The 23,287-nt window shown below is 35.9% G+C and overlaps 1 protein-coding gene across 11 annotated transcripts in view; it reads right to left on the bottom strand.

The window, feature by feature from the left end:
- The window catches only part of EYA4 (EYA transcriptional coactivator and phosphatase 4), a 156,982-nt gene that overhangs the window by 26,958 nt on the left and 106,737 nt on the right, over window positions 1–23,287 (bottom strand). For 5 of the 11 annotated variants that reach the window (XM_082756834.1, XM_082756829.1, XM_082756832.1 and 2 more), the window contains 8 exons: window positions 20,054–20,146; window positions 13,595–13,661; window positions 11,481–11,623; window positions 11,193–11,336; window positions 10,144–10,223; window positions 9,617–9,800; window positions 2,035–2,171; window positions 748–831 (listed from right to left, as the gene is read on the bottom strand). In XM_082756834.1, coding sequence (XP_082612960.1) covers window positions 748–831; window positions 2,035–2,171; window positions 9,617–9,800; window positions 10,144–10,223; window positions 11,193–11,336; window positions 11,481–11,623; window positions 13,595–13,661; window positions 20,054–20,146 — 932 coding nt within the window. The remainder of the gene's footprint in view (window positions 1–747; window positions 832–2,034; window positions 2,172–9,616; window positions 9,801–10,143; window positions 10,224–11,192; window positions 11,337–11,480; window positions 11,624–13,594; window positions 13,662–20,053; window positions 20,147–23,287) is intronic. The other 6 variants (XM_082756833.1, XM_082756835.1, XM_082756836.1 and 3 more) reach the window with 4 other exon arrangements.

Here is a 23,287-nt window from a genome sequence, read left to right as displayed (position 1 = left end):
TCTCCCCCTTGCTCCTGCCACCAGCAGGACTCCCTGCTGACTCAGCAGTGCAACTCCACCTTACCATCCAGTGTGCTGTGGCTCCTTTCCTCTCCCTCCTTCTCTCCCTCTTTTCTTCCCTCCCTCTTCCTGTTGCTTTCCCACTCACTGCTCTGTGACCTGAATGCCTTTTGGATCTCCTTGCAGGAAAGAGAATGAGTGCAACTGTCTGGTGGGGAGAGGGATTCACTCCCTAGCATTACTCAGACTAGAGTCAGCCAGTGGGACCGAAGATGCAATGGAAAAGCTGGGGAGTAAAAGAATAACATCTGCAGCTAGCATTTAAACAGGTCTGTCTTACTTACTCATCCTAATTCATCAGTTTCCCTGTAAACCCATCATTCTAGTTTTCTTATTTCTTCCTCCAGTTTTCTTACTTTTTTCCTCTATGCTTCCAAATACAGTCAGTTATTTCCATTTGCCCACTGAATCCATTGTCTGCCTGGAATGACTGTTCCAATGTAGCTCAGGAACCTTGTCCTTGTTCTCCTATAAACTCTTCCCTCATTTGTAACATCTGCTTCAGTCCTGCTTTGTATTTTGTACTTACAGTCCATCTCTTTTCTCTCCTTGACTTTTTCACGTTAACCTTCTGAAAATGGGGTTTACTACACACCTTCCCTTCCCTGAAGCCATTATGAACACATAGGTGTACAGGCCAGACAGCTATGATACAGTGAATCAACACGGAAATCATGGATCACATACCTTGCCATACTTTTGTGCATAGGATCCTGTAAGCAGTGAATGAAAAACTATGATTGTTTCATCCAAATCCCAAACAAATACACGCTGAAAAAAAAAAAAAAAGTGGAGACAATATTAATTAAACACAGATTTCAGAAACATGATGGGAGTCAAATGCAATAGTTATCGTAATGATAAACTCACATACTCCTCTTAGTAACATAACAAGTCTTAGTGACTCAAGGTTCTTCTTTTCTCCTGCATAGCAAGAATCAATTCTTGGGCAGAAGTACTACCTGCCACACAGAATGTCATACAGGATTTAAATCTTATTTTAGGATTAAAAATATGTATATTAATAACAGTTACCGTATAAAAGCAATGTACATGGCATGTGAATTCAGTGCTTTGCACTGCAGCCTATCCTGTCACCTCAGCATTGACTATCATTAGCCAAGTCCTAGCAAAGGTCTGTTTTCTGCTGTACCCAGAAGTGGTCAGTGAAGGCATAGGCAGCATGGCTGGCCAGAGCTAACCACTCTGAACACCTGTCTCATGGTGGCAGGAGGCACAGCAGACAGGTGAGCAGCACATTCCTCCAATGCCAGTGTTACACACACGCAGGCGCTGAGCTTCCTTCTCCCGCATTATTATACTCCTGCATTAGCATGCTGCTAATGAAGGAGTACTAAGACTATAATTACCCCATTGTTAAGAGCTCATCCATTTTTTAAATCATCCCTGCATATATTAGGCAGGTATATTTCTTCACTAAGGCATCAATATTACACTTAAGTACTGTCATAACTTTACTCATGTCAGCTACATCACTGAAATCCACTGACATTAGTTAAAACATAAAGACAGGTCTGTTCATAACTACTTGAAAGGCTATGGACAAATGATCCTGCATATTTACACTGCATTCATAAATAAATGTAGTAACACTGAGAAACCTATTTGAGATTTCCTATTCAAAAAGCTGAAAGAAACTCTGACTATTTTGAATAAACAAGTCTTACAATTTTGCGGTTCTATTGTATGAAGAACTAAATGATCCATAATCAAAGCTAAAAAGTGGAAGGCTGAATCACATTTACTTTTCTTACCTTGTCATACAGAACTGTAATGTCTCATTACACATGTATATTAAAACAGCAGCTAATATCTGTTGTGTTCAGTTAGCGACATCAAGTTCATGATGTTTTCTAAAGTGCCTTAAGCTATTTCCACAGCTGTACTTTTCAGAATTTACTTTTCATCAGAAGAAACTTCCACATTACCATTCATCAATTACTGCAGGCATACCTCCAAGTCACTGTCCGGAGGGGGTGATGGATTATTCTTCCGCCCTCTACCCCGAGACTTTGACCCAGAACTCCTACATGTTCTCTCATCAAGATCTTTGATTGGCGTGGAGGGGCTCTGTACTGCGTCAAACTCCCCTGTAAAGTCAACCATTCATAGCAAAATTAGTGCTGGATTTTTAAGTAATAAACTTTTTTTTTTTCTTTTTTTTTCTTTTTTTTTCCACAGCTAGACAGACCTGTATGCAAACACAGCCACAAGATGTGCTTAAATAAATTGTACAAAATGAATGATACACAGTTTTTCCAGTGTAGAAAGAGTCTGCAGATGCCACAAACACTTTTGACTTTACAAAGAAAATGTTATAAATCTTAGTAGAATATGAGAGAGATAAAAATAATACATACGCTTGTGCAGACCTACACATAGATACATGAGCACACGCAAAATATTGATAGATCCAAGGAAGATGTATTTTAGAAGTCATACTTATTAAAAGTCAGACTTATCAAAACATGAAGTGCGTTTTTGTTAAAACAGTTTATTTCCCATTTTTGGAGTTCAGTTGGATTTATTTCCAAGTCCTGTGTTTTACCAGAACACCCTTCGGTACTCATCCACACACACCAAAATACCAAGACTGCTTCATCTCCTCCTCCATCCCCTCCTCTAGTAGAGGTGTTTTGTTTTTTTTTTCCACTTTAACTCTGCCCATGAATTGGCAGAGGAAAGTCACAATTTTAAATGTAATATTCCACTTATTACCAGAAAAAGTGGAAAGTCATATTTGCTGTAGTCTGATCATCCTTTTCTAAGTACTGGTCATTGTCTGCTGCCAGAGAAAAGACATTGATCTAGAAGGACCTTTGATCTGGTATGTCATAGTTGCTCTTAATGCTCAGGCTTATATCCCTGACTTTTAAAATGTAATCTGCTTTGCCTCTGTTGGTAACAAATGGCTTTGGAGGTGATCACACACAACAGCAGCTATGTAAGACAGACCAAAGAAGGTACCTCCAGGAAGGATGGTGTGTAACTTGACCATTTTTACACCGCAGCTCAATAACCGGAAATGATCCTTTTCTTCATAATACAGTATTTTCAGTGCCCCTTTAAAACTGCTAGCAATAAATATAGTTTGGTGAAGTTAATGAGTGCTAAATTACATAAATATTCTTTCATTATCTAGCCTATTAAAGATTTTTTTTAATGTATTTATTTATTTATTTTCTTTACCAGTGAAGGAATGGGTACAGCATAGACCTGACATCTATAGAGTTTGATTCAAGGGATTCCTCGTGTTGCATGTAATTGTGATTTTCTGGGCTTTTTTGTTGTTTGTTTGGCAATATTTGTTAGAAGTGCTCATGATGCCACTTCTGAAAAAAACAAAACAACAACAAAAAAAAACCTGGTACAAATGTTTCAAAAGAATTAGCTATGATTAATCTGATTTTGAATAGGAATCTGAACACCACACATTTTTAGCAAAGAGGATTGCTAAGACTGCCAAACTCCACCAGGCAACAGAGAAAGTGGCCAGCAGATCAAGAAGAGTGATTTTCTGCTCTGTTCAGATCTTGCAAGAGCATGTCTGAAAAAAAGCCTTGTTCTGGGTCTCCAGGTACCAGAGACAGATTAACAAGATGGAGTTAGTCCAAGTGAGAGCAACCACGACAGTTAAAGGGCTGGAGCACATAGGAGGAAAGGCTGAGGGATGGAGCTGTAGAGAGAAATGATAAGAAACAAAAGATAGAAATCACAGCAGAGGATATTCCTGTTGGTTAGAACAAGAAAAAGGTGAGAGTGGTCAGGCCCTGGGACAGATGCCTAGAGAGTCTATGAATTCTCCGTCTTTGCAGATACTTGAAAATCGACTGGAGAGAACCCTGAGCAATATGACATAAATCGGCTCATCCATGAGCAGTTTGGACCAAAAGACCAGTAGAAGTCCCTTCCAACTTGTATGATTGAAAGTTTCTACAGTCTTCCCTGAGTCATTCACCTCTTTCTTTCCACAACAAAGAAAACAATTCTAGTCTAGTAAGAAAAAATAGAACACAATTTTGAGAGTCTGAGCGTAACGTAACACCACAGTTAAATTCTTCATCTCTTCTATCATTTATTTATACCTTACAGTGAACCACATACGAAATATTATTAAAATAAATACACTTGGAATATATATTTATATCTTGTATGGAAAAAAAATACTGTTGCATTTCTTGGAAGAATACAATTTAAGCCCATAATGTTGCATTCCTGAATGGGAGCTCTAGACATTATGGGGAAAGAATTCAAGATTTAAGGACAGGGCAGTACATGAAGAAAGTTAGATCCTGAGCATATTGGTTAGAATATTTACCTGGAAGAAGGACATATCTAGGTTCTGTTGACATCTCTGAGGCACATTTGTTTATTTGACTGAATGACTGATATATATATATGTATACATATATAAGTATAAATACAGATATGCTTTCATGACTCAGAATCCATATACCTGCACATCCAAGTGGAAGATGATAAATTCTCCATGAAACAGGAGGAAATCAAATCTGTCTCTCTCACTTCGTGACAAAGTACTCTAATTATTCTACTGTCACCTGGAAGAGGATACTACTATTTTCTTTTCAAACTAGATGATGACTAGTTCAATGTTGCAAAACCAATGTGTGTCTCTGGCTGTGCAGAATACAGCCAAACTTTCAGGCAGCTGCTAAGAAGAGATATTTAGAACTGTAATTTGAGAATTTATTCCAGGTGCTATTTTTGATAGGTCTGTCCTGATCTTATATATTCTGTAGTATTTTCTCTTCTCTTTCAGCTGAAAATCCTATCAGAAAAGAAATGATGGGGAAATTAGGCAGCAATAATAATATGTAATGAATAATGTTCCCATGGTGTTTTTACTTTGTCCCTACACAATGGGGAGAGAGCTCTTACTGACAAATTATTTCTATTTCCAGAATGGTGTTGTCAATAAGGACACTGCAGGTTGTGGAGCAATCGATAAGGTTACATTATCTTAGTTCTTTCTCCGCAAGTAGAACAGCAAAATATACTTTTCTAAATGTAAGAATGTACTAAAAGATGTTTCAGAATCACATTCCTTGCACAGCAAAAACTGATACTGACTTCAAAAGAAGTTTTAAGTATGTACAAAACTATAATTTCCCAGCTACTCTGACAGAATGGAAAAAGAATCCAAAAATAAAACCCAGCAACAGAATCAAAAACTAAATAACTGAATATGAATGTTTACATCCTTATCACAAAAAAAAAAAAAATCATATTTATAACATGCCAACATTTTACAAAAGGATCAAGGCTCATTTCTACAGTAATCTACAGTAATATATTAAAACATCTGTTTTCAATGAGCATGCTTACTCCAATCTACCAAAAATAAAATATTTATAAAAAAACAACACCCTATTTTCTAAATCTTCTCTGAATGTATCTAACAACTGAAGTAAGTAACTTCAAGTTTCATTTAGCATTAGCCATTACCAGTTGCCCCGGGCCTCTGCTTGGGCCAACACTGTATGAGATTGCATAATTATCCATTAATCGGTACTGTAACTAATCACTGTACGTTGTAAGTCCTATATATTTAGAGCCAACTTTATTTCATTACACTAATCTCTAAATCAGAATGAGCAGCTGTCTCTTACTTGAATGCAAGGTATGCATCTATTTTAGAACTGCATAAGTCTGTAGTGATTTTTTTTTTTTAACAACTGTAGGCTTAATTGTTTGATTTGCTTTTTACCAACAGCAGGCTAAATAAGCAACTGCATTTTCTTATCTTTAATTTGTTTTAGAAATGAGGTCAATACTGATAAAAGGAAAACTTATTAAAAATTCAGCTCAGTAAAATAATCTGAGAAATTCTAGTACCAAAGAGTACTGAAAACCTTACCCTCATAAAGATTTCCTACTGCAGCTCACATTAGACAGAAATTTTTATTTTTTATAATTTTTAATATTTGAAATTTTTTAGTTTTTCCAATATTTATAACATGCCTAATAAATACATATCATAGCCTTCTGTCACTGGAACTATGAGCAGCATCAAAACTCCAATAAAACAAGAGGAACATGTTAAAACTGGAACACAGAATGACCAGTTCATCACAGATATTTGTGCACATATTCATACACAGGTTCATGTCCAGCATGAAGCCTTCCATGCCACAGAGACCTTGCAGTAGCTCCAACCAGAGGTGAGGGAGTTACACCAAAACTGGTAAAAACAGAGGTAGTTCATATTCAGAACATTTTTTTTTTTCAAAAATGTTCTGTAGTTAGTGTGTGTAGTCTGATGCAAGCATCCTCTCCTCCCTGTTAAAACATAGTTGTGCCATTTAAGTTGGAGAAAATTATGGGCACGGGCCAGAACAAATGCTCAGTGAGACAACTTCTGATGTGTGTAATGGTGGAAAGCTACCACTGACTGTCTTGTGTGTGTTTGTATCCTGTTCCAGATGAGCATGTTGCAGCCTCTCACCAAATACTGTCAGGAGCAGGGGGCACTGAATCTTCTCCCTGTCTGCCAGTGAGACTTCTGTGCAAGTGGCTGTCTCTGGACCCCAGCAGTCTATTGACAGTCCACAAGCTCCTCAAAAACACAGGGCTTTTGACAAGAATCCCTTTCTTTACTAGAAGCAAAGACCAGACCCATAATGTGTTATTAGTTGTTATGAGTAGTAGAGAGAGCAATGCCTATTTCAATTTGCATCTCATTTTCTTTACTTGGTCAACAAATAAAATTGTAACAGATATTTAAATCTTGATCTGTTGGGGCTTTTTATCACAAGAAGTTCTGTGTCTATGGAGAGTACTAGAGACTAATCTGAATTAGCAGCTAGCAGAGATGGCAGAAGAATGAAGTGCCTTACTGTGTTTAATCTTATGTTTTAATTGGAGTAACTTTTAGGACCAAGCAATGAAGGTCTGGTCTGTTAGACAGCAAGCAAACATGTTGAGTACTGAACCTCGGCAGTATGATCTATCTGAAGTGATTTCTATATCCAACAAACTGAATTTCACACATACAAATTTATTTTTACAGTGACACACAAGGGCACAGGCATGTCATGTATTCTCAAAGTGGGTGTTGCACTCTCAATAGAGGGTCTCATGACCAGTGCAGCACTTCACAGAAATAAGGAGTGAGTGGGCAGATTTGTAAGTTCAGATACACAAACTACTTAAAAGGAAAACAAGTTTATATGCTTAAACAACCCACAAATAAGAAAAGTCTTTATTATTTCATAGATGTGCAGCCTTCAATATTTTTTTCTATCTGTTTAAGCAGATAGAAAATAGATCTGTTTAATGTAAAATTATTTTCTTTTGTCAATTCCTATTTTGTCAATCTTGTTATTCAATACTAAGGTAATTTTAAGACATATCTACACAGCATTTTGAGGAAACAGATATGCAAGGTAGAGACAAAGGTAAAATGCTGTCTGATTTTCTCAAATAAAAACATAGAATAAAAAAGGAGCAAGAAAATGTGCACCAGACATGCACAATTATCAAAAAATCAATTGTGAATACTCTTTCCACTCTTTTGAAAATACATTACATATGATCTTTTGCTATCATGAATGTTCTCCAACTGTTGGAATTTCAATTGATTTTAAGTTGCATCTTTACTTTTCTTCCTAAAATTGCTCTTTGAGGCATTTTATGTTTTCATCAAAAACCAAGAGAATGTGCATTGCCCAGACAAGTTGCAGATGCTCCATCCCTGGAAGTGTTTAAAACCAAGTTGGATGGGACTTTGGGCAACCTGATCTCGTGTCCCTGCCCATGGCAGGGGGGTTGGAACTAGGTGGTCTTTAAGGCCCTTTCCAACTCAAACCATTCTGTGATTCTATGATCTCCCCATACCATGCCATACCACAAATATGCACATGCATGCACATATATACACAATTTAAAGATCAGTATGTGGAAAACAGCTAGTAGGAAAAAAAATCAACTCATGCAATTAAACATTCCAAAGTTTTCAGTAAATTTAAGCAGCTTATATGAAGTATGAGGCCTTGCCTATACTCTTCTACACAGTATTACCCTTCCTTTCTACACACTATTATAACACAGCAGTTTTACCATGATGTTTATCAGTGTTCAGTTGTTAGGATGAGAATTAGGAAGACTCACAGAATGAGTTGATTTTGTGAGAAAAGCACATTTTCCCTTTTCAGACCCTAATCCAAAACCCAGTTTGTTAGTGTATTCATAAATGGTCACAGCCTGTGGGCAAGGCAGACTTTAACCATGCTATATATGTGAAGCCAGTGTCTCTACAACATTGCTCTAACTGCACAGGGCCAGGCAGCTGGCAATTATCTCCTTCCTAACAGATGCTACATGCAGCTCTAAGTAGGCTGTTTAGGATATAAATATGAAATAAAACTGAAATAGAATTTTAAGGAATTCCTGAAATAATAGAAACAATATAGGAAAGTAAGGATGAAAAAACAGGCTTTATTCACCCCAAAACAGGCTTTATTCACTGTGGCTGCAAGTTCCTAAGACAGCCCACAGAGAAGTTTGAGACTCTGAACTGTACTATGCATCATTTCAAAGGCATAATTTTATCTTGATGTACCTTAGTCCCATATAGGTTAAATGTGGGAAAATATATTGGTGAGATGTTCAGGAACTCTAATGTAGAAAAAAAAATCCTTGGTTAACATCTGCATTTTCATGACATGTAGAACAGAGAAAATAAGTGACTGTGAACTGGGTTATAATGGTAATGAGAAAAAATGAGGAGCTGTCATTATCCAACGGTGATGCCCTAAGAACAGACGTTTAACTAAATACTGTGTAGTAATTCATATGCACAAGGGGGCAGAGTTGGGCAGGCAAATTTAGTCTCCTGATTTCTCTTTGGAGCTATCTTTTTCAGAGTTTCAATTACTTCAATTTTTTGTCCATTCATTTGTTTTAAAGAATTCTGTTAATAACTGATTGCTCTATTCTTAGTCACCTAAATTTGTGAATTAGCAAGTCTGGCTTGTATATATTTTGAATAAAATACATGTACACTTGCTGGTATGATTGGGGCACAATTAAATGAAGAAAAACATTGCGTTTTAAATCATTTACAGTAACCCTTCAGAATATGTAGGTAGATACCAGAATGTTACACCGCCAGAATGTTACACTACATTGGGGACCTGACTGAATTTTTATTTCAGAATTTACTTAAGGTTTGTTACTGTACATTTGTTTTTGGTACTAACAGACTAACAGATCCCTAACAGACCATTGCAACAATTTCAGTCTACAGTCTACTCCTTCCACAGATAACAATCTCAAGTTGCAAAGGTTTTTTTTTTTTTTTTTTTAACTTACAAACAAGTTGCACAGATTTCTTAAAAAAAAAAAAAAAAAAAAAAAAAAAAAGCTTATTTTGGTTGGTTTGCATGATAACATGATAAATAAAGTTTCCTGAAAGGCATGACCTTAAAATGTCAAACAGTAAAAAATCACCAGGGTAGACATGGAAATCTTGGCCTTATACAAATACAGGATAAGATTAAAATTTTGTTTTCACCTGAATGTAGATCTGTACCTGGTTGACTAGTCAGGCCAGGGAGAGATTCTTGTAACTGGTAGGTTGATGATGATGAAGAAGTGACATCAGCTGTGTTGTTTGAGGTCATATATGCACCATATGTTGATGCTGAGTAATACTGTGCATACTGGTTTTGGCCAAAAGCTGTGTATGATGGATAATCCTAAAACAGCAAATGCAGTTAACTGAGTAGAGTAACAAGCAATTTTTCCATAAAGTATTTCTGTATGCAATCAAATGACTTATGCAAGAAGTTGCTGGATTCTATTTTACATTTTCTAGTTTAAGAATATTTATTAGAAGACTATGGGAAGATTGATGAAGTATTTAGGTGCCAAAAGATGAAACTAGGCATCCACTGGGACTTTCATTGTTTTCCACAGAAAATAGCACTGAACCACAGTAAGTCTCATTGAGCATAAAAAATATAAACTTAAATAACACGCCATCATTAGAGTTACAGAAATACTTTTATAATGCACAAAGAAAAATGTTGATATTCATACCTGTTGTGAACTACTGAAGTTTGTAGAATTTGAAACAGAATTGTTTGCATAAATAGTGGATGATGGTGTAAAACTAGAACCTAAAATTAAAACTATGATTAGTTGCAATAACTTGTTTTTGAATCAAAATACAATTCTAAATACAGACTTTCATGTTAAGACATAGACAGACCACAGGAGCAAACAATTTTTATTTTCCATTTAAATAATAAAACATTATAATGAGACTTTAAAATAAATGCGATGCTACTTCCACGCATACAGGCATACAGTCTTTTTCTCACAACTGAAGAACAGTATTGACAATAAGTCACTACAGTAATCTCAAAAGTATTTTTCAGTATTTTACAGTGTCTCACCTCTGTTCAGATATTGTTATTCCCTTTTTCCTTTATTTCCTTATAAGTTGCAATGCTTATGTGTATGTTCACTTATGAAACAATTTTATTTTTTTTTTTAAGAATATTTTAATGATCTGGTTGTTTTTAACTGACCTGTAATGAGGCATTTCCGTTTTCAGGATAATTCAGGTGATTAATATTGTACATGCAATATTTAAAAAAATTGCCATTGTATTAGAAACTACAACTGTATTCAGATAAAAGAATATATCAATGATCTAAGGGAAATAAATGAATTATAAATTAAATAATAAATGAAAGAATAGATATGAATTAAGGAGAAATTCTAAAACAAGCATCTAATGATGTAATACTCAAAAACATGGAGAAAAAGGAAAGTGACTTGTGTTCTCCAATAAATACAACTAGTGCTTCCAGTCCTGCCATGTGATTTTACCCCCCAAAAATCTTAAGTTACAAATGAGGACTGCATTGCATGTCATGATTTAGATTAGAAAATGACCAAAATTAATATATATGCATGTTAATACTGGAAAAAAAAATCTGGCTTTATATTTTAGTGGTAAAAATTGCTGCCAATGACACACATATACATAGAGTTCACAAAAATGAATTGAAAATAGAAAAATGAGGGAATAGCGGGCCAGCAGCAGGGCAGGATGATGCATGACAGCAAGGGCTACTTACCTGGCATCTGATATGAATACGGTGTTTGGCCTGGCTGTGGGGTGGAAAAACCTGGACTGTAACTGAGGCACCCACTCTGCAGTGGTGACTGCGTCTGCGAGAGCCCACTTTCTGTCTTGATGCCTGGCAACATTACACCCAAATCTGTATAAGAAATTAATTTTCAACTGATTCTTTAAAATATTTTCTTACAGCGGGGAAAAATAATAATAATAATAATAAATAGGCAAAAATGTTTACTCTTTGCTCTTACTTCTATGTAAAGAGAAGTAATAAGAGGTCAAATACCGTAAGTAGGTAGGCTGTATGGCTGTCCTGTCTGTGAGTAGGCTGTATAGACCGCTGGTTGCTGCATTCCTGAATACTGGGTTTGTCCGGCATAGGCAGACATTGTTTGAGCTGCTGGTGTAGAAAGAATGTGTGGATAGGGCCTAAATATCAGGAAAAATAGCATTACTGTGGCAACAAATACTTTGTATATTTATTCAAGCAATAAAGTAAAGAAAAAGGTTTAAAGATGTCCAAAGGCAGTTCATTATTCTGCCAACTCTTCCTCTTATGGGAGTTATTCCATCCCCCACTGAAATAAACTGAAAAACATTCTGGCTCACATTCGCCAGGGCACTATGAGTATTTTGTGCTGTCCCATCACTACAGTTTAATTCTTAAGCTCTTGTGTTCAGCTCTAGGTGCACTGTATCACTGCTGTAACAGTTTTGTATGGATTTGACACTTTTGAGGCAAGATCAGCATGCTCATATGAGAAAGGCCCTCATTTCTTTAATTCAGTGGAGGGACAGTGGGACTGGAAGAATAAAGGAAATACAGAGGAGTACATTAAAGCTACTACATTGTGTTTTCGATGTATGGCTCTGCTTCAGCAGACACCTAGCAGACATCTCTGGCTTCAATGGGAGGTGGATCATGCCCATTTAGAGAAGCATGAAAACTATTGTCAGCAATGCTTTGGTAACCAGATGGGCTTTAAACAGTTGGAAAATATGGGCTAGGGAAGTAGAATGAAAATAAAAATGGCTTTAAGTTATAAATACTGGGACTTTATTGAGAGATTGAACAAAATCAAGTTTAAAATTTTTGCCCTCCAGAGTTGCAAAAGCATACAGAGAAACATTTGTCTTGGATTGTTTTGTAAGTCAAATAAGATTTTATGGACCAAGAGTTGAATAAACATACTCTGCAGAATTAAGCTAACTGAAACCTGGCCATTAAAGCCGTGACTAAATTTCAGATTCTAATTTATTTTTCTTTATTCTTTTTTTTTTCTTTCTAATTATTTTAGTACAGTTGGCAGCCATTGCTATCAGAAAAGGATTACGCATTAATTTAGATGCCAGTAAATTATTACAGTAGATTAAAAAATCTATTAAATCGTGCAATGTATTTGGGCAAAGGTATCTGATATAGTCTGCCAAAACTTTTACGTGGAATAAGGAGGAATGTTTTTAGTTTAGGCATCTACTTTCTCTATCAGTAAATACTGATTAACATGAAATGAATGGAAATTTGTTAAAGAAATTTGAAAAAGTGTCATCAGCTATAGTTTCAATGTTTTCTCTGTATCAAATAACAAAGTTGCATAGTTGCAAAGTTGCAAAGTTGCATTGAATACACTGAAAAAAATGTATGGCATACTGAAATCCAGCACCCTTTTGCAAAGCACTCATGCAATTTTATAGGTTGTCAATTTCATCAATTTCATAAAACATCCTCAGTGCTTTCCATAATGTTCTCACTCCTCAATTTATATGATTGACAGAGTTTCCCCAATAAATAAATAAATAATAAAAATAATAACTAAAAATAAATTGGAAGAAAGGTTCTAGTTTTAATATCCTCCACTGGCTTCAAAATAATTTTAAAAAGAGAGAGATTAAAGTTAATCTGATATAATTTATTTGATTTTTAGATCTTACAATCTTGGGGAAAGTAGGAAAGGGTGGTTCATAACTCTGGAATGTTTGGAGCAATTTGGCAGTACTGGAAGGGTTACCCTTAAGTACGCATCTTGCACATGAAATTGTAATTTCTAAATATAAAATGTCTTCAAAATATGTCTGTATTTAATGCCAGCAATATTAAGATGTCGATGTGTAGGAAACTGACACTCCATTTTTTTCGTTCTGTTTTGTGCAGAAATTCAAGGATATTTCTTGTGTGGCAGTACAGTACTGCACAGAGTAAGATCTTACTCTGCAGCCCAGCCATGTGAGAAAAAAAAAAAAATTGGACATAGAACTGTAATAGAATCTGTACTGAAGCTTAAGTATTTTACTTTCTCTCTCTTTCTTCTGGTGATGAATATTTGTTTGCAGCAAACCACAGACCTGCCTACAACCAAAGTCAATTTCATATACAAGACTAGAAGAGGTACAGACACTAACTTGGAGGGATATATCTGTGGTGAGTATTGATGCGCCGATCTTGGGCTGTAACCACTACTTGTTATTACTGCAAAACAGAAAACAAAGAGTTTGACAGTTAAAAACATCATGAGACCATTAAGCCAAACAGTCTAAATACGAATACAGCCACATTAGCAGAAAATTTCATTGAAACAGCTTTTCAACAAAGATGTCACTTGAACTATAACATCTTAATACACAAACTGAAACATTTGACAAACACAACAAACATTCATTGTTCTACAGTCTACATTAACAAGTTTAATTTTGATATTGTATAGTAAAAATATGTTTTATACGAGTATGATCAATTTTAGCTTGCTTAGGTGATGGGAGATGCCTAACTGACTACTAGAAACCAAATAAACATCATTATCAACAGGCTGATTAGAACGCAGGCACTAACAACATTTGTATTTCAAAAACAGCCCTGTACAGTAGCCATTAGAATTATGTATGTCTATACTATTAACAGCTGCATTCTTCCAAGAAAGCTAACAGAACAATAGTCATATCCCATTAAAATTTCATTCAAAAGCGGTGTTCACATTGGATTAATTCCAAGTGTTTCGAAGTTTCTCTTTCCTTTAGCCATCTGTCTTGACTAAGACAGATGTATTCCAAATATATGTACTCTAAAGTGTTGAACCAATCCCTTCAGACCAAATCCATACTGGGCAAACATACAGAGTGTCTTTATTAGGCCATCTGCTGCTCATTCACTTTTCAAAAGATTAAAGTAGTACACAACGAAGCACTGGAATTTCTTTAGTCTAATCAATCATAGTTGTACTTCAAAGTGTACCCTCTTCCTGAGTTGTTCATAATGGTAGTAGAAATGAACTTTCAGAATTATATAAGTGACAAATAGGTTTAGGTTCCTAACTATTTTATGAAACATGATATATTTCTACATCCAGGTCTAATTAATGTCTTTGAGATCTATTGCTTTGAACATATGCAGAACTTCATATTTTTAAAGCTAGTTTAAACACATTTAGAATGTGTAGGACTTAAAAGGAAATACAGTAGAAGAAAAACCATTAGCTTCTTTTTTTTTTTTTTAACAAAAAACGCGCAGTTGAGAATGACTTGAAAATAAAAAAATGAATATTATTTTTGAACTTGTGCTACCAGATTTCATAAAAGAGTTGCTGACTGAGAAGATATTAAGTATTTGCCTGTGATGGAAATCTGCTGAATTTAATTTTGTTGGTTATTCTTTTCTGAGAATGTTTAAGCTTAATCGGTAGAGTGATCTACTTGGTGTGCAGAAAGCTTTTCCCAGATTTAGACGAACCTTTAGCTGTATATATCAACATAAACTGACCATAAAACCCTAAAGGATGCTGGTATTTATTTAACCCTTGAGGAGTAATTAGTCTTGCCTGTTGTATCACTGTGACCTTTCTGAAGACAAGCAATAGCTAACACAGTGACCTTGGTGATTCTCAGGGCAAGGAAGTTTCATGATCCATTACCGGCTTATCAGATCTTTTTTAACTGTACTGCTCCGCTTTTCGTCTATTGTTTGCTGAATGACACATCACTCAATTAATCATCTCGGTTAAAGCACATTTACCATTCCACTAAAGCTGGTATAAACTACAAAAAATGAATGACTGTTCATTTATCCCACTTCAGTTATGAAAAACTAATGTTTTTCAGCAAAAAACTTGTCCTGCCTACTTTTTTTATTCTTTCTGCATATACCTTATTTCATAAATTCAGACAAGCAAAGAATTTAGGATTTTATTTTTTTTCAGTTTACCTAATGTCACTAATGACTGTAGAAAGGAGACAGAATGGGGCACGTGCCCCAAAAACAAATTGTGCAGCATTCAACAAAGTCTTTTCCTTTCACTCTTTCTCTTCTTTTCACATCTATTTTTGAACATTTTAGAATATGAGACAACACGGGGTACAAGACCCACAATAAGAGAACACTGTGACTGAGTAGGGCCTGTGGACTAATGCTGTATCTCACAGCTCAGATTGGTAATTTTGTCAGTTATCAGATTTAAACAACTTTTACTGCTGTCACCCTAGTTTTCTTCTGGTAGAGAGGACTGGTAATGGAGGAGATGGTGGAGGTAGGTTGCTATGCTTTTTATAGCCATGTCATTTTCTATAGCCATTTATAGGAATGGGGGTAGACAACATTATATTATTTTTTATATTAAAAACAAATCTGTCTATTCTCTGAAAAACTCAAATACTTTTAAAACTTCATTACTTGACTTTAATAAAGGAATGGTTTTCTGGGCAGGTATAAGACCCTTTATTTCTCAAGTGAAAATCCATCAACCTGCATACTTCTGAAAAGAAAAAAAGTCCCATTTTGCACATGCTCTGTAAAAGCAGCATGCAGATGTTGGCAGGTAAACTCTATTCACTGGGCCCACTTTCTCTACAGGTGGCAGTTCTGGCTGATCTGTGCCACATAGGGTTCCAGCATCTCCACCCTCTATCCATGGGGAGAAGTGACCTCTGGAAGGAAACGTGGAAGGTGGAGATTCAGAAATGGCAGTGAGGCTTGAGGACAGATGTGTAAGAGAAGAGCTCCTTGGGCTGGATGTCTGAGGATGGGATGAGGAATGAATGTACCAGATGCCAAAAGATGTTGCTGACCAGGGTTGGCTGAGATGAAGACAAAGGTTTTCAGGAGATAGGAATGTAACAGAACAAAATACAAAGAGGGAACAACATAGCTATGGAGAAAAAGGAGATGTATGTGGGCCCACTGAGGTGCGCTCCAAGCCTGAGAGAGCCGAGGCTCAATACAATGCTGAGGACATGTCCCTATCCCAACTAATGTTGATTCACAGGGTGGCAAAAAGCTGACAGCTCTCTCTTACTATTTACCCTGTTAGCTCAACTGTCCAAGGTGGATGTGGAGAACTGAAATAACCATAAACGATGTTGATAGCATGTGTTGGGTTCAGTAAATTAACACAGGCTAGAATTTTGTATTTTCCATTAAGCATCTGGAAAATTCTGTGTGAAGAGGATAGGTTAAAAGGACCTCATTTAAATAGTGAATAACAATTTCTACACAAAAGGGAACCAAATGAAGGTTATGCAGTGGCGACATTTCCTAACCTTGCCTTTAGAGCCTTCAGATTTTTTTTAAATATCTTTTTTTGTGTGTGTGTGTGTCATAAATAGTAAATAGAAAAGCTGACAAGAACTTCTAATGTTTCTGTCAGCTCCATTAAAATGATGAACAGTTCCCAAATTAATCTAGTATTCTAAGCAATTGAAATACAAAAAGAAATTCACTCAGAATATAGCAGCTGCAGCAAATTTTCAGAGTATGAAAATGCTCAGCTTAAGATTGTTCTGCAGCTCTCCACACCAAAAAGAGTCTGCTACAGGATCACAAAGATTCAAATTGTATACGGATATTAATTACCAACTGCCATTCTGAAGAAAAAGGAAGAGGAAGAGGGGTCCACAGTGTGACTCCCTACCTTCCTACCCTATGCTGAGGAATGTTTTTTGTTTTTTTCTCAGGGGGTAACTCTGCAGAAGGGGGAGACCAGAGCTCTGAGCATGAGCTGAAACACCACAGCCAGGACAGAGCCATCATGCCAACTCTCATTCTAAATTCATTAGATCTACATGGTTTATTTTTCAGCTTAACTCTTGAGATGTGAGGTTTCTTATTTAGTATATTCAGTTTATGCTATTTAAGTGAGATTCAAAGCTTGCACATTCAGTATCAACTTGCAGGTTTATTTTCATAGTCTCATAGAATCATTTGGGTTGGAAAAGACCTCTAAGATCATCTGGTCCAACCATTAACCTAGCACTGGACATAGTCATAAGACCATGAAGATTATCTTAGAGGCACCTCTGACTGCAGAATGTCACCGAAGGAACAAGCCTAAGACAGCAGTTTAAAAAGCTGCAGTGTTTATCCATCAAAAATCAGGGTTCATCAGTAACCTGGGAAGCCTCTTCTGTCTCTCCTGCCATATACCTTGCACGGTACATCTGATCATCACTTTCTGTGTTAAAGATGGTCATTAGGAACAATGCTGGCTACTTTATACCCTACAGAGCTTGTTCAGCCTTCTGCTCAGCCCCAGGACATGTCACGGGTTTTTATTGCCCTTGGACCATGGAAATCAATTTTAATGGGTAGAATATTTGAAGGAGAAGAATTCTACATGGCAGACTCTCAAGTGAGCCTTTCCACTATGCAATTTTATTTCATAAAATGTTTAATAACATACCTAAATCTTTCCCTTCTCAACAATGGTTGCTTGAATTCTTCTGACCTATATTTGTTTAAAACAGAAAGTGATATCCCTGCTAGTGGCTAGTGGTTTATGTCCAGGCATCCTCATGAAATGAGCTCACAGGTGCTTTGAAAACTGCAGAAAAGTACTAGCATTATCACTTTGTCATGGTTGGGAATAACATATATGTGTTACTGATTTTTAGGAAAAAGCAAACAATGTTAAGTGCTGGGCATTGTTATGCATTGTTTTCAATTGCAGCTGGTTCATCTCAAATGACATCTTTGTACTAGTTAATTAATATTTATTGTCTTTAGAAACACGTCAAACTTCCCAAATCACCAATTAGGTTAAAAAGTCAGAGAAATGCTTTTTCTGTGAGTTTTTTTTTTTTTTTTTTTTTTTTTTAAGACATCTGCCACAAAACTGATAGAATCATATTGCCCAGTTTACAAGTACCAGTAAAAGGCAAGTAATGGATTTACTCCTTATGAAAGACTCAGTACATTGTGAAGGCAGCTCTGCCTCTCATTCTTATGATGAAGACTGCACATCACTTTGACAGGCAGACTACTAATTTCTCACTTTGAATGACCATACTCATTTAATACTGGAGTTTGTGGCTTAAACAGAGAATCAGGCTCATTTTTCATTTGAATATGCAGGTGGCTAACGGACAAAAAAGATTGTGTAAAGCCCAAGTTACTTCTTTTTTTGGCAGCACCAACTGTTTTCAAATCTCCAAAGATCTCAATGCTTCTTTTCCTGTCAGTGGAAGCTAAGGGGTGAGCGGCATCCTGAAAAATCAAGCTGTTATTTAGGTACCTAAGCATGAACTTGAACTCCAATTTTTGGCACTTTCTTCCTGCAAATGCTGCCTTAGACATGCTTTACATGTGAGATAAAACTCAGATGTCTTAAATACATGGAACAGGCTGATAAAAATCTCATCAACAATGCCAAAATCATATATAGTCAGACATTTTATAACCTGTAATCATTACTAATAAAATCTTAGGACAGAGTAACAATAATCAGAGTGAAGAAAAAAAAAAAAAAAGCCAACTTTTTTTAGCTAAGACTATTTTTTTTAATGCAACTTATTAGATTTTAAGTTGACTGTATCTTTCATAATGAGAACTTTTTTTTTTTCATTTTTAATAATCAGAAAAAGTATATGCTACTTTACATCTCACAAAGATCTTTATTTCAGGCACAAAATTTGTTTTCAATTCTTTTCTGACTAACAAACTTCAGAGTATATCTGCATTTACTGATGCCTAAAAACAATTCCAGAAACATATGCTCAGTTTTTAAAACAATTTTATTATACAGAAGCATCATGATTTCCAGAATATTTGAAGTAGGCTGTGACTACCTATGTCTACCAAAACCAGTTTCATGGCAATTCTTAGTTTCAGTGAAATTTCAGTCAGGCCATCAATGAATTGGTATTTTCAGACATGAAATCAATTCTCCCCTCTCTCCCTTCTAATGTTATTTTTAATATTATTTTTTGTTAATAATTAGAAGGCAGGGTTGTTTTTTTTTAATTTTTATTTTTTCACAGTCCATCACCTTTTAGTAATTTATAGGAAACTACTTAGAAGTTGCTGCTGGCTTAATTTTTTAAGAAGTAACTGAAGTTTACAATTAATATCAAAATATTTAAAATACTTAAACTGAAATATTTACATGGAGAAAAAGAAAAATAGGGAAATCTGGTCAGTGTTTAAAATAACACATTATTCATACATATAGAAAGGTTAGCACTGAAATATAACCTTTAAGATTTAAAATTTTACAAATTAGAACAGCCTTTCCAAATGCAATCTATATTTTTTTCTTTCTAAAATCATACAAGACTAGCACTGAAAAAAAGCTACAGCTTAAAAAGCTATTATAATATTAAAAAGCTATTATAATATTACTGTAAGATTTTTACATACAGGAATGGTCTAAGTCATTATTAAAGCTGCTTTTTACAATCATAGGTCATGAAAAATGCATATTTTTTAAAAATATATCTACAGAAACAAACAAAAAAATAGAATTGTTATTTGGTATTAAAATGTTACTTTTTGTGTCTTCTGAAAAGATCACTTCCATGCAGTGCATTGCTCATTAGTGAAGGTTATTAAATGCTACATTAATGTGCATATAGCGATACGTGATCTTATTATGGCTTTACCTGACCCAGTAAAAGTGTCAAGCGATCCATCTCCAGTTGTGGTTGTTGTTTCGTTGCTGTTCATGGGCTCTGTTTTGACTGCAAGAAGAGACACTACATAGAAGAATAAGTAGACATTTTACTTCTAAATTTATACTGGAGTCCTCATGCCTGTCTCACTAGTGGTAGTCCAGATATAATAAGTATGCGATGCAACAGCTTCAACCTTTGCTTTACCACAGCACTGAGACACTCTACCATTGCTACCATTTTGAATGACCATGCATACATAGCTTTTTATCTGTGCATTCGGCTATCTATTGGCTTTAGCAACTGAAATATCTTCTGCGGTGATTTCAACCTAAATCTAATTGATTCCAACAATTCCTTAAGAGTAGCAGAGAGGAAGGAAACATTAGCTGTCAAGGGATATAGCACATCACAAAAATAGTTTTGCCTGATGAGTGAAACAATAATAATATGGTTTCATGCTCATATAGAAGCAAATTACTTTCACAGTGTCAGCATTCTGCCTTCTCCTTCACCTTTTTCAGTATCTGTGGGATTTTATTTATTTCTTTATTTCGAGCTAGGTCACCAGCAAGAAATTTTCCATTAAAGAAGAGTGAAGTTTAATAGAAAAGAAGCAAAAGAACTACAGTGGGATACAAGTGACAGCTGTAACAAGTCAGCTTCTAATTCAGAGGTTACCAAACATTTGGATCCACTATGAACTCAAAATATTTCTTACGGACAATCATGCAGTCTTACCATCCTACCATCCTACTATCCAAACCATATCTGAAGGCACCACAGCAGCAATCCAGATTTTATAGTTTAATATGTTACCTACACAGGCCATTTAGCATGGACTTTTGTGACAGAGTTTGGGAACCACTGACTGATGTGGTAAGAAACAGCAGTGCAGAATATGCTGCTACTTTTAATAGATATTTGACTGGCAAATATCAAAAACACTAACATTGGAAAACCCCAACATGTTACCACAGTCGTCTTGTGACGATCAGTTAGGCATGTGTGCACATTTATCAGATATATCAGGGGCCTGCTTATGGATCACAGAACTGATCACAACCCAGGCATGCAGAGTGCAGTGGCGATGAGTGTACATGCCACTGCCACAGTCATATGCCAGGCACTGGAACTGGAAAGACACAGCCTGGGGTTTGTGGAGAAGCCTGGCCTCAACCAGGCTGGCTGAGCCCCTCAGCAGATGTAACATATCCTGAGCAAAAGCATTTTCTGCCAGCTAGCTACCTGACCCCTCTGAGGGACGTCAGCTAAGCCATCAACATCACTGCACCCACATTTGACTTCATGGGCAAGAATGAGGATGGGGGAGTTTAAATAACAAACAAACAGCAAAGCAAAACAAAAACTGGCAAAGTTTACATAAAATAAATAAAGTCGTTTGTAACTGTTCCCATTTCTCTATTTAAGTGAGAAAGGTCTTTATTGTCATCAATAAAATCAATAAAATATATAGCAGGAAAAAGCTTAGGAGTCATTTTCTACAAAATAACAATCACTCCACTGAATCTCAGGCCTTTCTGATTACCAAATACAGATGTCTGCCTATACCTCAAAGGAAAAGTTTTTTATTTTCTCCTCTGAAGATCTTTGGTCACATGTTACTTTATAAGCTGCATGTCTCTTTTCTCTTCAGAGTGCAGACATTTACTTACATGAAAAAAAACCCTACTTTTCAGCACCTTTAACTCTTTCTATTCAAGCAGGTATTGCAATATTGCCCATAGTGAGCTACAAACCTATGTTTAGTATTGCATCCAGAAGAAAACTTCAGTTTGCACCTAACCATTTTCTTTAGCCAAAGCTTCAGTTGAACACTTCAATCGAAGTGTTTACTGCAGTTTTGTCTATTTCTGGTTAATGCCAGTTGCAGTGGACTTCCATCAGCACAAACATTCACCAACTTTTTCTCTCCCTGTCCAGCAGAAAATGATCTAAAACAAAAGAAACCCTCTCATGTACATAACTTGAGGGGGAAAAAAAAAAAAACAAAAAAGAAAAAAAAAAGCATATTGGCACTGTGTTTTGTTGAAAAATACTTGTAGCAATTTTTTGTGCACTTGATTTTAAACAGTTCTACTTAGTTACATTCAGATTTTATCACAGTAAGGAATTCATCAAGGTCTTTCCTCAGTGTAGCTTGACATTTGGACTAATTTTTTTTTCTTAAAGTTGAATGTCATTAAAACAAGAGGGTGAAAAAGCACTGTGCTAACTAAAAACAAAACAAACAAACAAAAAAAAACAAATACAAAACAAACAAACAAAAACTTTACAGCTGAAATCAAAACATAAGCCAACACCAAATCAAAACACAAAATCATCCTTAGGTTTCCTGACATGTGAGGTACAATGTGGTTGTAATACTACTGAGTTAACTGCTCTATACACAGTGCAAAGATCAAGAGTTTGAGCCATCATTGTGAATGAATACTTTAAAGAGTATAAATTTAATATTCTGTTGTGTTCATTTTCATTTATTTATTTTTTTGAGTGTGGATTAAGTCTATTGTTTTAAGTACTGAAAGAGTAAAAATAAAGTGAAAAGTGTTCTCAAGCATTGAGTGTTGCTAACAGTGAAGACTGCAGATGCTAACAGAGTAGAGCTACCATGATGGTCAGGGCTGAGGAACATGTACAAAGACTGACAGAAGAAGCTGTGGTTGTTCAGTCCTAAGTAGAGAAGGCTGAAGGGAAAACTAATTGCTAGACTTCAGCTACCTAATGGGAAAGTGCAATGAAGATGAAGAACATCTGTGAATGTGCCCTGTGAATGCAGTGGAGGCAACAGACACAAGGGAACAATACAATTTGTTGTAAGACATTCTTCTCCATGAGAGTAGTCAGGCCCTGGGACAGTGCCCAGAGTGTCTGTGGCACCTCCACCCTCAGAGATACTCAGTACTGGACTGAACGCTGCCATGAGTAACAGGCCCTACTCAGAGCAGGACTTAGCCCTGCAGGTTAGCCCTGCAGGGATTTCTCCCAAACTTAATTACTTCTAAAGTAACTCTGACTACTACTCCAAACAGTCAGTAATTTCTACAATATAAGTTCTTTATTTGATGAAAAAACTTAACAGGTCAACATGACTTTTACTCTGACTTTTCCAACCTCTTTTTTTTTTTTTTTTTTTTTTCATAAAGAACCTCTCTGTGTTAAAGACTGAGAACATACACAGAGTTTTAGGGGCAGGTGATGCTA

This window comes from Aythya marila, assembly GCF_965140915.1.
Source record: "Aythya marila genome assembly, chromosome: 3".
Taxonomy (NCBI): Eukaryota; Metazoa; Chordata; class Aves; order Anseriformes; family Anatidae; genus Aythya; species Aythya marila.
This window is presented reverse-complemented; position numbering and strand designations above follow the sequence as displayed.